The 14,254-nt window shown below is 53.3% G+C and overlaps 1 protein-coding gene across 6 annotated transcripts in view; it reads right to left on the reverse strand.

The window, feature by feature from the left end:
* Positions 1 to 1,262: 1,262 nt before the first annotated feature.
* Positions 1,263 to 14,254, reverse strand: part of VRK3 (VRK serine/threonine kinase 3) — a 32,056-nt gene continuing 19,064 nt past the window's right edge. For 3 of the 6 annotated variants that reach the window (XM_001493510.5, XM_005596420.4, XM_005596419.4), the window contains exons 11-15: positions 11,729 to 11,861; positions 11,331 to 11,451; positions 5,588 to 5,646; positions 4,231 to 4,379; positions 1,263 to 1,611 (exon numbers count right to left, since the gene is read on the reverse strand). In XM_001493510.5, the coding sequence (XP_001493560.1) occupies positions 4,231 to 4,379; positions 5,588 to 5,646; positions 11,331 to 11,451; positions 11,729 to 11,861 (462 nt within the window). In that variant the 3' untranslated portion in view covers positions 1,263 to 1,611. Of the gene's footprint in view, positions 1,612 to 4,230; positions 4,380 to 5,587; positions 5,647 to 7,405; positions 9,906 to 11,330; positions 11,452 to 11,728; positions 11,862 to 14,254 lie in introns of those variants that run through there. The other 3 variants (XM_023650201.2, XM_070224752.1, XM_070224751.1) reach the window with 1 other exon arrangement.

Below are 14,254 nucleotides of genomic sequence, written 5' to 3' on the forward strand. Positions count from 1 at the left end.
CACGCTCAAGCCCAAACTGGGTAGGGGGGTTCATCTCCTCCCCCTGCTTAGTGCCCCCCAGTCTAACCATTCACCATGCGCTGTTGGCCTCACGGCCTTTGAAATCTCTCCCCCGGCCGTCCTCCTCCCCTACTGCCCCACTGCTGTGGCCCAGGCCTCATGTCCCTGGCAGGGCGGCTGCACCAGCCTCTCCTCGGCCTCTCTGTGTCCAGGCTCTCCCCAAAGGTGCCCTGCCAGCCCTGGCTTCCTCGCTCTCCGTCAGAGCACCACGCTTTCACTGCAGAGGGCTGAGCACGACCTGAAGCCTCACTGAACGCCACCTCTTCCCACCTGACTGTGGGCTCCAAAGCTCAAGGCCCTGGGTGTGTTCGTTCATCGGGGTCCTCCGTGCAGCACAGTGCCTGTCATGTAGCACACACTCAAGAAGTGCCTGCTGAATATTTACCAGATAAAAGGAAGGAAGAGAGGAAGGGAAGCAGATGGGGGCGTGAGTGGTACATGAACGGAGGGAGAAAAGGATGAAGGAATACGGAGAGGGAAGGAACGACGAAGGAATGGAAGGAGGATGAATGAAGGGAAGGTAGGGTGAATGCATGAATGAATGGAAGGGGATGAAAAGATGAATGAATAGAGGTAGGCATGAATGAACAGAGGCAGGAAGGGATGTAATGGAGGAAAAGATGAACCAATGAACAAATGGAGGGAGGGAAGGAAGGATGAATGGAAGGAGGGATGATGTAATGGAGGGTAGGATGAATGGATGAATGAATGGAAGGGTGATGAAAGCATGAATGAAGAGAGGTAGGGACAAATGAATGAAGGGATGTAATGGAGGGCAAGATGAATGGATGAACGAATAGAGGGAGGGAAGAAAGGATGAATGGATAGATTAGACAAGGGAGGGATGAAAGGATGGAAGAAGATGAAACGAGGCATGAATGGAGGGAGGGGTGAATGGATGGATAACGAAGGAGGGATGAAAGGCTGAATGACTGGAGGGAGGGATGACAGGTGAAGAGGTAGGTATGAATGAATGAATGGAGGGTGGGAAGAGTGGATGAAAGGGTAGGTGGGAGGCAGATGGCTGGACAAGTATGTGGATAGCCCTTGGATGGATAAGTAGAAGAATGGATGATTGGGTGTCTCCGTGAACGTTTGGATAGACGAATGAGAGTGGGTGGCTGGATGAAATGCTGAAGGGATGGAGGGATGGGGAAAAACAGAGGTAAATTTTCCAGAAGGAACTTCTCTTGCAGACCCTCGACTCTCCAAGCTCCAGCGAAACAATTTATTACCAAAGCATCGAGGTGCCGATGGCAGGAAGGGTCCCCCCTGAGGGGCCAGCCAACCCCCCGAGTGTGAGCTGGGGGTCTTCTCCACCCACAACCCCAGCAGCTGGCGGGGGACGACGGCTGAAAGGACAGGAGAGTGGAAGGGAGGACGTTCACATTATCTGGACGCACCGCCGAGTTCCCTGACGCTGATCGAGACCGAGGAGAAATTTCACCTGAAGCAGTGGCGGGAGCGCACATTCAAGGGGTCTTTCCAGAGGCTCATCTGTGACTCCACAGCAGGACTCGTCACATGTCTTCTTGTTTTTTCTATTTTAAACTGTGAGTTGAAAGTTTTGGAAGGCAATAAAAATGGTTGTTAGCGTTTTCTTCATTCAAGGAGTGGCACTTTCTAGGGACTGGGGAAGTCACCATGAGCAAGAGGAACAGGGACCCTTTGCTGGGCCTCCAAGTTGGAGGAGGGAGAGTGGGGACATTACAAATGAAACACACACTTCCCTCCAGATGGGGACGAGGGCTGTGCACGAAACAGGTGAGGCGATCAGGGAAGGCCCCAGGATCTGAGAGCCAGTAAGGAGGAGCCAGTCATGCAAAAATGAAGAGAAAAGCATTCCAGCCTGTGGGAATGGCAGGTGCAAAGGTCCTGAGGTGGGATCGAGCTTAGCTTGGTCTAGAATCTGAGGGGCGGTCAGCCACGCCGGCCAAGGCAAGGAGCTGCCAGAAAGCAGAGGCGAGATGTCACTCCAAGTTGCTCCAAGGTCACCAGGTTCCTCAAGTAGCATCTCACTAAGTTTCTAACCAAGGGACCAACTGCCTCTGGGTAAATCATCCCCAGAGGAAGCAGACCTGACCCTAGAATGATCCTGAAGGGGCAGTTAGGTTTTGAGTCTTTAAATGTCCCCTGTACCGGGTGGACAGGGAGGCCGTGTAAGGCAGGCCAGTCCGTGCGGGAAGACTGGACTCGCAGACTTGATAAATATGGGTGGGGACTCCGCCTGCACCAGGCCATCACCTGCAGGGACACAGACAACTGGATCCAGACGTGACCCTGCCCTCCACGGAGCTCACCGCCTGAGGGTGACTGCACAAGCGACCCCACAGCGGGCCACTCCCGGGGAGATCCTGGCGGAGACCTGGAGGAGGTGGACGGGAGGGACCTGGCAACTGCCTGGAGGGCCAGGGTGGCGGAGGACCGTGGGGAGCACCCGGAGGTCTCCTGCACAGCTGGGGACGGAGGAGCCGCTGACCAAGCTGGAGGGACTGGGAAAGGGGCCAGCCGGGGGCAGAAGGCCACGCCTTCCCCTCTGGAGACGTCTGCGGTGACGGCGGGAGCCCACTATCCTCAGGAAAAAGCCACCTGGCGTTTTTGGAGCGCCCTGCGAGCAGGCCGTATGCAGAGAGCTCTAGACACCTGTTAGCTCCTGTGTCCAGCCCTGATGTGAGCAGAGGTCGAGGGGATGAAGAAGGGTTGGTAACCAAGGTGCCCCCAGGAAGAGGACCTTTGCAGGGGACAGGCTGCCACCCCAGGGGACGCACTGGGACCCGGCGTCCTCACCTGCACCAGCGACACTGGGCGAGATGACTCTGTGGTGGGGCCGGCCTGTGCGCTGTGGGATGCTGAGCCGCACCCCAGGCCTCCACCACTGCATGCCAGCGGCACCCTCTCCCCAGTCGTGACAACCAAGAATGTCCGAGGACGGTGACAAATGCCCCCCAGGGGCAACGCCACCTCCTTGTGAGGACCCCTGAGTCAGACCAACCCTGAGCTTTGATCCCAGCAGCCACGACGGGAGAAATGACCTCTCCATGGGCAGAGGGGGGGCCTTGGGAAGCTTCTCAGAACACACCCACACGGCCTCCCCAAAATCAACTGCAAAGCGACTTCAGTTGAGTTTTGACCTCGCAAAAATCCCCGCACGCTCTCGCGCAGAGCCGATGCGAGTGTCAACGGGACAGCCCTGGCGGAGTGCGGCTGGTGATCGCTTTCAAAATAAGATCTACGGCCACAGACACGCGCACAGCAGAGCGAGGTCTGTGCATGCGGGGGTTCAAGGCAGCGCTGCTTGTGAAACAAAAATCCTGGAAACCAGGCCAATGCCCGGGGGCCGGTTACAGAGCGCATCCTTCCTCCCAGACACGGAACTTGGCGCCGCATAAACACGCGGGGGCCTTCTGTGCTGACAGGGAAACTGCTGCAGGATAAACTGAGAAGCGGGAGAGCCGGGGGCACCACAGGGCCCAGAGCCAGCGAGGTTTTGTTGGGGGGACAGGGGAGCCCCCCAGAGGAAGCAGAGACCACAGGTGGAGGGATGGGGGATGGAGGGACGAGAAAAGTGACAAAGACAGAGAGAGACCCACAACGTCTCGATGCTGCCTTCCAGGCCCCAAATCCAGAAATGCCTAAAGCTTTCCTCTTGGAATCTTCTAGCTACAAGAGCCAATCAGGGGCTGGCCTGGTGGCGTAGCGGTTGAGCTCACGCACTCCACCTTGGCAGCTCGGGGTTCGCCAGTTCGGATCCTGGGTGTGGACCTACACACCGCTGATCAAGCCACGCTGAGGCGGCGTCCCACATAGAAGAACTAGAAGGACCTACAACTAGGATACACAACTATGTGCTGGGGCTTTGGCGGGGGAAGAGGAAGATTGGCAACAGGTGTTAGCTCAGGGCCAATCTTCCTCACCAAAAAACAAAAACAACAACAACACACAACCCCAAAAAACTCTAGAGCCAATGAATCTCCTTTTTCCTTAAAGTCAGTTTGAGTTCCTGCTACTTGTGATTCCTGGGGGTGGAAGGTTCAAAAATCCTGTGGAAAAATCCAGCGTCTAACTGGGCAGTTGGCCCCAGGGGGAAAAACCAAACGTCAGCCGGGAGGCAGGGCTGGAGGCAGCGAGGGAGAGGGTTTCAGACTCACAGGCTCTTGCACCAGAACCCACCTAGGGCACCATCCGGAGGTCCAGGGGGTCGTAGGCCGACACCCGCAGGTCCTGCAACATGGCCTCCAGATTGTTCCTCAGCAGCATGTAGGGCGGCTTCTCGTCGTACTGGAGCGCCATCACCACCTTCAGGTACTCCTGCAGCGTCTCTGTGGTCAAGACACCCCCCACCACGCAGACGCCTGAGCCGGGCGCCCAGCCCGGAGCCCAGGGGCTGTGCCTGGGGGGCTCGCCCACGGGTGGCCATTTCCTCAGCACTTCCTGTGCCTGGTGCTGCTTTAGATTTTTAAAAAACATGTTTTTGGAAAACATCAGACATACGCCACAGTGGGCCAGTACCATGGACACCAGCGCACCCAGCACCCAGTTCCCACAACTGTCAACTCGTGGCCAGTCTGGCTTCATTGAAACCCCACCAGTCCCCCTCCTGTTCCGTTTCAAAGCAAATCCCAGCCGATGACACCATTCTACCTGTAAATATTTAGCGCTTATCTCTACAATGGGCCCAGCAAACTTTTACTGTCAAGTGTCAGAGAGGAAACACTTTGGACTTGGCGCGCCAGGCGGTTCGTGTCAGCTGCTCTCCCACTAATGCAGCTGCAGGCGATGGGGCACGAGTGGCAGTGGCGGTGTGCCAGGACGACTTTATCTAAGGTCGCTGCAGCTGGGACTGCAGCGAAGTTTCACGTGTCGTGACATGTCCTTCTTTCAATTTGTCCCCCCGGACATTTCAAAATGTAAAACATCACGGGCTTAAGAAAGGAGGTGGGCCGCCCCAGGAACGTGTGTAGTCTAAAAGACAATGGCTCTTTTTGTTCTTGTTTCTTTCCCCCTAAAAAAGCACAATACCATTATCACACGTTACAAAAGTGCCAAGGGACTGGCCTGGTGGCTTAGCAGTTAAGTTTGTGTGCTCTGCGTTACGGCCCGGGGTTCACAGGTTTGGATCCTGGGCACTGACCTAGCACGGCTCGTCAAGCCATGCTATGGCAGCATCCCACATAAAATAGAGGAAGATTGACACAGATGTTAGCTCAAGGCCAATCTTCCTCAAGCAAAAAGACGAAGACTGGCAACAGATGTTAACTCAGGGCCAATCTTCCTCACCAAAAAAAAAAAGAGAGAGAGAGAAGGGGCCATTATGTGAATGTGGGTGTGGGGGTGTGTTGTAATTGTTGAGAGACATATCTGAATTTTGGGGGAAGACTTGTTTTTCTACAATAGGCACATATCCACATGCAATTTGGAAAACTCCAAGAAAGAAAACAAAGAGGTGACAAGAGAGGCAACCTTACAATGGACGCAACCATCTGGTCCCACCACGGCCCCCGCCTGTCCCTCCCGGTTCAGGACATACCTGAGGGACTGATCCAGCGACTGCACTGTCCCACGAGGGCCTCCGGGTTGTCAAGAAACCTGACGGGACAGAGGGACACGCGAAATGTCTTTCAGGGAAGGGAGAGCAACCTTTTGACGCAGAACGTCTTTCTGACGTCCTGGAGATGCTCGTTATTCGCGGTGCTTATGTCCTAGAGAATCGCCTCGAAAGCCGAATCAGCAAGTTCTCAACCACACTTTCAGGGGAAATACAGCACTAGGTTCCTTCGAGCCTCCGGCCACGTTTTCACCAACGGATTAATCCATCACCTTGTTTTACGTGTGCCCGTGTTTGAACACGCTATTTAACGTCACACTGACTCATCTACAGTGAGCTCATGGCCTGAAGGAAGCTCATCTGACACGTCGTCTTCTCGGTGAGGCACGTCCCAGCCTCCCTGCGCTGAGGAATGCGAGCCAGCACTTCGGCGCTATGCTTGGGGCCATTTTAAGTAGCGAAATCACCAAGAAAAAGCATAAAAATGTGGAAAACGTGCCATTAAATCGACTGCATGAAAGGACCCTGACTTACAGCCTGAGAGTAGACATGAGAAGGCAGAGGGTCGCCCTGTTCAACCTCAGCTGGGACCGTGTGCACCAGGTGACTCGAACTTTTCTCGACTCTGCGAGTGTCTGAGAGAGACCTCGAGAGCATACGAGCATTGATTGTAGGGTTACGAAGACATTTTAGTGAGCAGGCGAATTCATAAACATGGAATCTGTGAATAACGAGCGTCGACTATCTACACGCACATATCTGTGTATGTAAACACACACACACACACACACACACACATACACACTCCCCTCTCAGACCACTGAGGAAAAATGGAAATTTGCCCATCCTCTGCTCCGTCCTCAGAGCCCCAGTCCATTGTATCTTCTCTGGCCTGAACCACTGGGCTGGCCCCCCGCTGTCCATCCAGTCACTGTGTGCTGTCCTCCTCCCACCCCACAGCCCAGAAATCCCCAGGCCCCACCCTCTTGCTCCCCACCCCTCTCTGTCCCCCCCCCCCGCCCCCATCGATGGCTCTGGGTCCAGTTCAGGCCTCACTCTCTCTCCGTGGACCCCAGCCTCCTCCCTGGCCTCCTGGGCATCCCCTACACGGCCCCAGTCTTTCTACGCCCACAGCTGACCCTGCCCCTCCCTGCTCACAGCCCTCCGGAGGCTCTCCAGGGCCCTGGGGGAAAACCCAGCAAGCAAGGCCGCCAGCCCCTCTGGCTGGTCTCCCTGACTTCCTCCCTCCCATCTCAGGCTCCAGCCACACCAAACTCTTTCTGGTCCCTCAACCAGGTCACGCATCTACCCGCCTCTCCCGGCCTCTGCACACACCACTCCCTCTGCCCTGGATAGCCTTTTGCCACCTTGACCCCCGGCAGGTGGTTGCTCTCCCTTCTGGACACAGCTCAAGGGCTGGTCTCTTGGAAGCTTCCCCCGACCCCTCCAGGCAGAGGAAATCGAGCCCTCCTGAGCGCCTGCGCCCCCTGTGCGTAGGTCCCCGGATGCCCTATAGCAACTGCCGAGACACGGACACAGCAAGGGCGGGTCTGACCCTCTCTCCCCAGCAGCCTCAGGAGGCGTGTGGCGAATGACTGAGTGGGTGAGGGATGGCACGAAAGGGCTGTGGTGTCAGGACGTTGTAAATTGTGCTAGCAATTCTGCCCCCACAGGCTGTTGCTGTTGGTGCCATGGGACCTCCCAGCCCAGCCGGCAGCCTTAAGAGCAGAGACAAATTCGACCCATGTCTGGGCTCTCTGTGCAGGGGGCCTAGCACACCAAGAGCCTTGGGAAGCCAGCTGTCTCTCCTCTTTTTTATTCATTCACTCTGTCATGAGCTAAAATGCACAAACAAATACTTGTTGAATGAATGGAAGGTGGTCGGTCACACAGACCAGTAAGACATCTTAGAGAAGTTAGTTCCAGAAAACGTGCATGTGGCGACATCGCCCCCTCGTGGTCCTTTTGGTTACCGCCTCAGGTCACCCGACAGAGGCTGGGCCGGGGGCGTGAAGAATGAGGGCAACGTCACCGCCATCACCTCCCCGGGGAGCATCTTCGTGCTCCCGGCCCCCCCTCGGGGGTCGTGGCTGGGATCTGGGGCTCTGGAATGAACTGCTACTCAATCTGAAATTCTCGATATTAAAATGATGACGAGGATTTATCTTATTTACTCTGCACCAACGTGGCGAGCGCAAAGCCTCTTCATAAAGCGCGTCAGTCATCAATCACTTCCCGTGAAGGGGAAGGTGGGAGAGACGTGAAAGGGGAGACGTGACTGTTCTGAGGAGCGAGAGGAAGTAGGAGGCGGAGGATTCAACCCGTGGCGCCTCCGCGGGCAGGTCCACCGACGCCAGAGGGGCCCTCACCTGATTCACATCTGGGTCTCCAGCTGTTCCCAGAGCAGAGACTGGTACAGAGATGCCCCCCGGAAACAGGTTCCGAATGAATGAAAGGATGAATGAATGGACGGAGAGTTCCTGTATGTGCTCTCCTGTCTGCCTAGAAACCCTGCCTCCCCCTTGCCTGCCTGGGAAACGCCTCTGCTCTCCAGAGATTGGGTCAGGTATCCCCTGGGACAAGGCTCCCAGCGGCCCGAGGCCAGGTCACCTGCCTCCCCTCTGCTCCCACAATGCTCTGCGGGCTGCCTCCCCCATCACAGGCAGTCCCTGCTTCCTGGTCCAGCGTCTCCTCCCAGCCTGGGAACACCCCAAGGCTGTGGCCGCATCCGCCTGGCCTGTGTGTCCACACAGCAGCCCAGGCCAGTGAAGGAAGGCTCATCCTTCATTCCTCAGTCATTCGCTCATTCTGCAACTATTTCACGAGCATCCACAACGTCCCAAGTGCTCTGTTGAGAACATCACGGTGACAGAGAGCAGATGTGGTCCCCGCCCTCACAGAAATTTGAGGAAAGGTGACACTGTGGAGGAGTCTGCTACCTGCCACTCAGTGTCACTTTTCCCTTTGAATGGCAGAATCTCAAGGGTCAGCAGCCACAGGCTGGAGACATTTCCCAGCCCCTACAGAAGCTTGGGGTGGCCAGATGACCAAGGATGCATGTCATTTCCGCTTCTGCCCTTTAAAGGCAACAGGAGATGTGGCTACAGAGCTTGCACCCCGAGAAGGATGTATGCATGCTGAAAGGGGCCGAGGTGCCCCCCACCCTTTGTCTCCTACCTCTGGACTACTGGTGAGAGGGAAGGAGACATCCACCCCGTCTGAACCCCAGGGTCTCCTTGTAAGAGCAGCTCAGCCTTGCCCCTAACACAACAGAAGCACGTACAGGAGAGGCTCACAATCCTCAGTTACAAATAACGGTTTGGCAATTAGGCCGTATGCTCCTACTACTGGTGTTACTAATTCTGTGACTCGTTTTCACCTGGTTTCATTTCAAAAATGGCAAACTGGAAAATAAGTGCAAAAATAAATTCCCAGAACACAGGGCAACGAGCTCATGTTCTGGTGGTTTCTGAGTGGCTTCTGATGCAGAGGTTGCCTGTGGAAGCCTGGGAGCTGAGGGCCTCTCTCTCTGTCTCTCTTCCCTTCTGCAGAGACGGTAGGGGCATACCAGAGCCAAAGTGAGACGTCCCCCTTGCCTCACCGCCCTTCTGGAGATGATTCGCCTGTCACCATCGCCATGAGACCTGCCCTGGCTGTTCAGTCTAAAAGAGCGGCACCCGCCAACGCCTGACAGTCCCACTGGTGGATGCACAGGGCTCCGACCCGATGCCCCCACAGCCTGACCTCTGACACACTGTGTGTTTCACTCTTTATCTCTTTACTCTGTGTCCCTCACTGGGATGTGAGTTCCCTGAGAGCATGGATGTTTGCCTTAGTTATTCCTTAATCCCCAGGGCCTAAAACAGAGCCTGGTGCTCAACAAATATTTTTTGAGTGGAGGAAGGCTGTATCCAAATGACACCAGTCCATCCGTGACAGCCTCCCACACTTGGGAGACACTGGCATCCAGGTGAAAGGGCCTTCTCTGGAGTCCAGCGGTCTGGGTGTGAGTCCAAGGACCTCTACTTAGTAGCTGCGTGACCTGGGCTGATTACTTGAGCTCTCTGTGCCTCAGATCATAAGAGCACTTACCTCAGAGCTGTTCTGAGGATGACACAGAGAAGCACTGGGCACAGTGCCCAGTGCAGACAAGTGTAGGATAAACGCTAGCCTTGATCAGCTCATTATGAGCAGGCCAATGTGACAGGGCAGATCCCTTCCTTTGTGGGTGTACAGTGGGAGACCTGATGCCATGGGGGTGCGGGATGGGCTCCCTGGGGAGTGACGAGTAAGCCGAAACCTGAAGGAGGATGAGATTCAGGACATGGCATCATTTATGCCCATCAAACACAGACGCAACAACAACATGACACAGATACATCTAAGCACACAAATTTAGAAGTATTCAGAGGTGGTGAACTAGCAAATGTAACTAAAGTTCAACAATGCAGCATTGAGTGAGAGAAAGCAAGAAACAAAGAGAAATTTAGAGCACAATACTACTTATGCAAATTAAATACACTCATCATATATTGTTCAAGAACACAGACATATCTATACAACTTGTTTAAAAGCAGTAGTCAGAAGCAGTAAACTCGACGTGTATATAATGATGCGGTTAAAGTTGAAGAACATTGTGTGAGTTAAAAAAGTTGGAAAGAGGTGAGATTTAGAGCAGGATAGCATTTATGCGAGTCAAACACACACAGTTCCACCACCGTCATGCAAGTTTGAGGACACAGAGACACTGAAGCAAATACACCAGAGGAACACATGTTAAATATGCTTGAGCGGGTGTCCATAGTTAGGAGAAGGAAGATGGGGGACAAATAGATAAAATGAGAGAGAGGCTCAACACGAAGCAGTGACACAGCATACTGAGAACGGAGGAGTACGATGCACTCAAGGCCGTTCACTGGAGTTTTCCCTCTTCCTACTCTGCACACTTTCCCTGCATAACCTCATCCCCTCCCAGGACTTCTGCTGACAACTCCTGAGATGCCGCTGAGGTCTGAATCTCTGTTTCGACTTCATTCCTGCACTTCAGACAGGGATGGCCAACCATCTCCTGGATGACTCCTGGGCAACTCGCATCCCTCAAGTCCCTACCAGATCTTGAATCCCAACCTCCGCACCTGCACCGCTTCCCCGAGTCCATCTGTTCTCTGTCCTTGGTGCTGAAGACCGAACCCACCCAGGTGGCCTCTGTCCTTGGTGCTGAAGCCAACACAGCCCACCTCTACCGTAGGCTTTCCGCTGTCCTTGGTGCTGAACCGCACGCCCAGCACTTCCTTCCTCTCCCTCTGCGCCCCCTCTGTCCTTGGTGCTGAACCCCATGCACAGGACTTGCCTTTGCTCCAGCAGGGCCCCCCCGCCCCGTCCTTGGTGCTGAATGTCTAAAACTGAACCAGCAGCATCTGGTGGTTATATGCAGAGACGAGAGAGGGGAAGTGTGGACACTGATGACCAGTGTTGCCAGATGCTGGGGCAGACCCCAGGTCTAACTGCTCAGATGGCTGGAGTCTGACCCCAGGTAGCAGGGCTCCAGAGCCCATGCTCTTGTCTGCTGGAATGGACAACAGAGCAGATGCCCAAGAACTGCAGAGGCCTTTGCTCTGCTGCATGCTGCTTCCCCCTCCTTCCTGTTCCCTGTTGGGTTCTGAGCTTCTGCCCCGCCTGCAGGGGTGCTGGGCTGGTGCTGGGCTCTGCCGACCCCCAGACTCACTTCTGTTTTAGCTTCATGATATCCTCAGCGTTGGGAAGGCAATTTGTCCAGGGCAGGGTCCCATAGAGCCACTTCAGCAAACAGTAGCCCAGGGTCTGCAGGTCGCTGCGGCGGGAGGGCCCTGGGAAAGGAGGGGAAGAGGTGGAGGCTCAGTCTGGAGGTTCCACTCACTGACACGTCCATCCCCTTCCTTTCCCTCTCTCACTGACTCAGCCATCCAAACATATGGGCTCTCATCTGTTTACTCACTTTTCATTCGCCTACTCACTCTCTCATGAGTCTCTCAGTTACTCTCATTTACACTCTCTCAGCCATTCCTTCATCCCTGCTTTCACTAGCTCGCTCCTCGTAGAGAAAGCCTGTCTCCATGGTCCTGAACCCCTTCTCGAGCCTCTTACCGCATCCCTTGTGCAGGTCCATGCTAATGAACTCGAGGTCCCCCTCGTGTGGGCTCCTGCTGCCTTCGACGTAGGCCACGTGTTTGCCGCCTGGGGAATAGCGGAAGGCGAAGCCGTAGCCTGCGAGGGTCACCTGTGTGGACACGGGGAGAAGCTGTACAGTTTGGAGGTCAGGAGCTCGGACTCTGGGGTCAGAGATTTTAATCGTTGGTGTAACTTGAAACAACCAAATGCCGAACAGTACAGAAGGGTGAGAACTGAAAAGAACTCAAACCGCCATCGCTGTCACTCCCCAGCCCTCTGAGCCCACAGGCCAGAAGTAACCAATAATACTAGTTTCCTATGTGTTGTTTCAAATAGTTTTAAGTAACTGGTAAACACATGTGAACGAGGATGTGGCTCTAGTCTTCCAGAGACGGAGGACACTATACCTCCTGTCGGACACCCAGCTTTTTGCACTTTAACAGTGGTTCAGGATATTCACTCTGGATCCTGAATCTGAACTTCCAGACCTGCAGCCTTCTTGTGGCCATTTGCCCGCTGTCCTTGGTCTGAACACTGCCCCACAACTCCCTAACTCACGGGGACACTACCCATGGTGCTGAATTCCTACCGTGGCTCCCTTAGCGTGACTCTTGTGTCTGGCCACCTGCTGTCTGTGCCTATAAAAACCGAGAGCTGCACTTGTGTGAGAAAGCCTGTCTCCACGGTCCTCAACCCCTTCTTTGGCCTCTTACTGAATCCCTTGTGCAGGTCCCGTAGCTCTCTGGACCAGGTTCAGATGCCAGCTTGGCCGTTTAGTGATCACACAACCTTGGGCAAGTTATGAAACTTCTCCGTGCTTTAATTTCTCCATTTGTGAAATGAAGACAATAGTCCCCATCTTGCAGGGCTGCTATGAGGCTAAACTGAGTTTAAAACAAAAAGTAAAGTGTGCATCCACCAGACACACACAGCTAGCCATATCTGCTTTTTAATGGCTGCATATAGTGGACAACTGTTGGTTTTGTCCATGTGAGACCTATATCCTTTCCTTCTGGTCAATGTGATAGATAATCTTACGTGTCAACTTGAGTGAGCTACGAGGTGCCCAGACATTTGGCTAAACGTTATTCTAGGTGTGTCTGTGACGGTGTTTCCGGATGAGGTTCACATTTAAATTGGTAGACTAAGTAAAGGAGACTGCCCTCCCTAACGGGGATGGCCCTCACCCAGCCAGCTGAAGACCTGAACAGAACAAAAAGGCTGAGGGAGGGGAAGGTCTCCCGCCCGACCACTTCAGCTGAACATCGGTCTTTTCCTGCCTTTGGACTTGAACCGGAACACTGGCTCTTCTTGGCTCCCGAGCTGCCAGCTTTCATACTGGAATTTACACAGCAAACTCTCCTGGTTTTCAGGCCTTTGGACTCTGACTAGAATTATACTATCAGCTCTCCTGGGTCCCCGGCTTGCCAACTGCAGATCTTGGGCCACTCAGCGTCCATCATCATGTGAGCCAATTCCTTATAGTAAATCTCTTTACACACACACACACATTCTGTCGGTCCTGTTTCTCTGGAGAGCTCTGACTAACACAGGTCTAGGATTTTTCTCTGGGGTCACCCCTCTCCAGCTCTCAGTTCCTATGACTGAGGTGGGGCTCACCCATTCTATTTCCACCAGGGTTGCTAAGCTGAGGGGATTTAAGCCTGATTTGCCAGCAGTGACGGTGTCACCATGAGGGAAGAGAGTCTGCCTGACAATGAGCAATGCAAAAACAAGACCTACCCCAGGGATGGAAGAGCCAGTTTCCCAATGACATGGTTTGAGTTCCTAGATTCAGCCATGCCTGAAGCCAGTGAAGTCCTGGATTTTTCTACTCCATGGACCAATAAATTGCACTCCCCACTTCTTAAGCTTTTTTTTTTGTTTTTTGTTTTTTTTTTTGCTTAAGCCATGTTAAATTAGGTTTCTGTCATTTGCAACTGAAAGGGTAATTAGAATTTACCTTAAGATACTATTTAATTAGTACCCTACTGGGAGTATTTATTTAAGGTTTTCCCAATCAGTGTTGTCAGGAACATTTTGTACATATCTTTGAACAGTCTTATGAATATATGGATAGAATACATACCTAAAAGAGGAACTGGTGGATCAAAACATACGCATTTAAAATTTTGACTGCTATATCCAAATTACCTTCCAAAGAGGGTGCCCAATTCACACTTCCAACAGTATTTAAAGAACTCCTATTTCCTTACATCCTTATGAGCAATAGACATTATCATTCTTTTTAATCCTGTCCACCCAAAGGGTGAAAAATAGTATGTTTCAATTTTCATTTCTATGATTATTGGGGAGGCTGAGCAGCTTTTCACATATTTAACTAACCTGTGGATTTCTTTTTCTATGAACTGCTTTTCCTATCCTTTGTCTATTGTGCTACTAAGTTGCTTATCTCTTATTTATTCAAAGGAGCTCTTTATATATGATGGATAGCAATGCTTTGTCTGCAATAAGCATTGTGAAATACATGGAGGTTTTGAG

This window comes from Equus caballus, chromosome 10, assembly GCF_041296265.1.
Source record: "Equus caballus isolate H_3958 breed thoroughbred chromosome 10, TB-T2T, whole genome shotgun sequence".
NCBI lineage: Eukaryota > Metazoa > Chordata > Mammalia > Perissodactyla > Equidae > Equus > Equus caballus.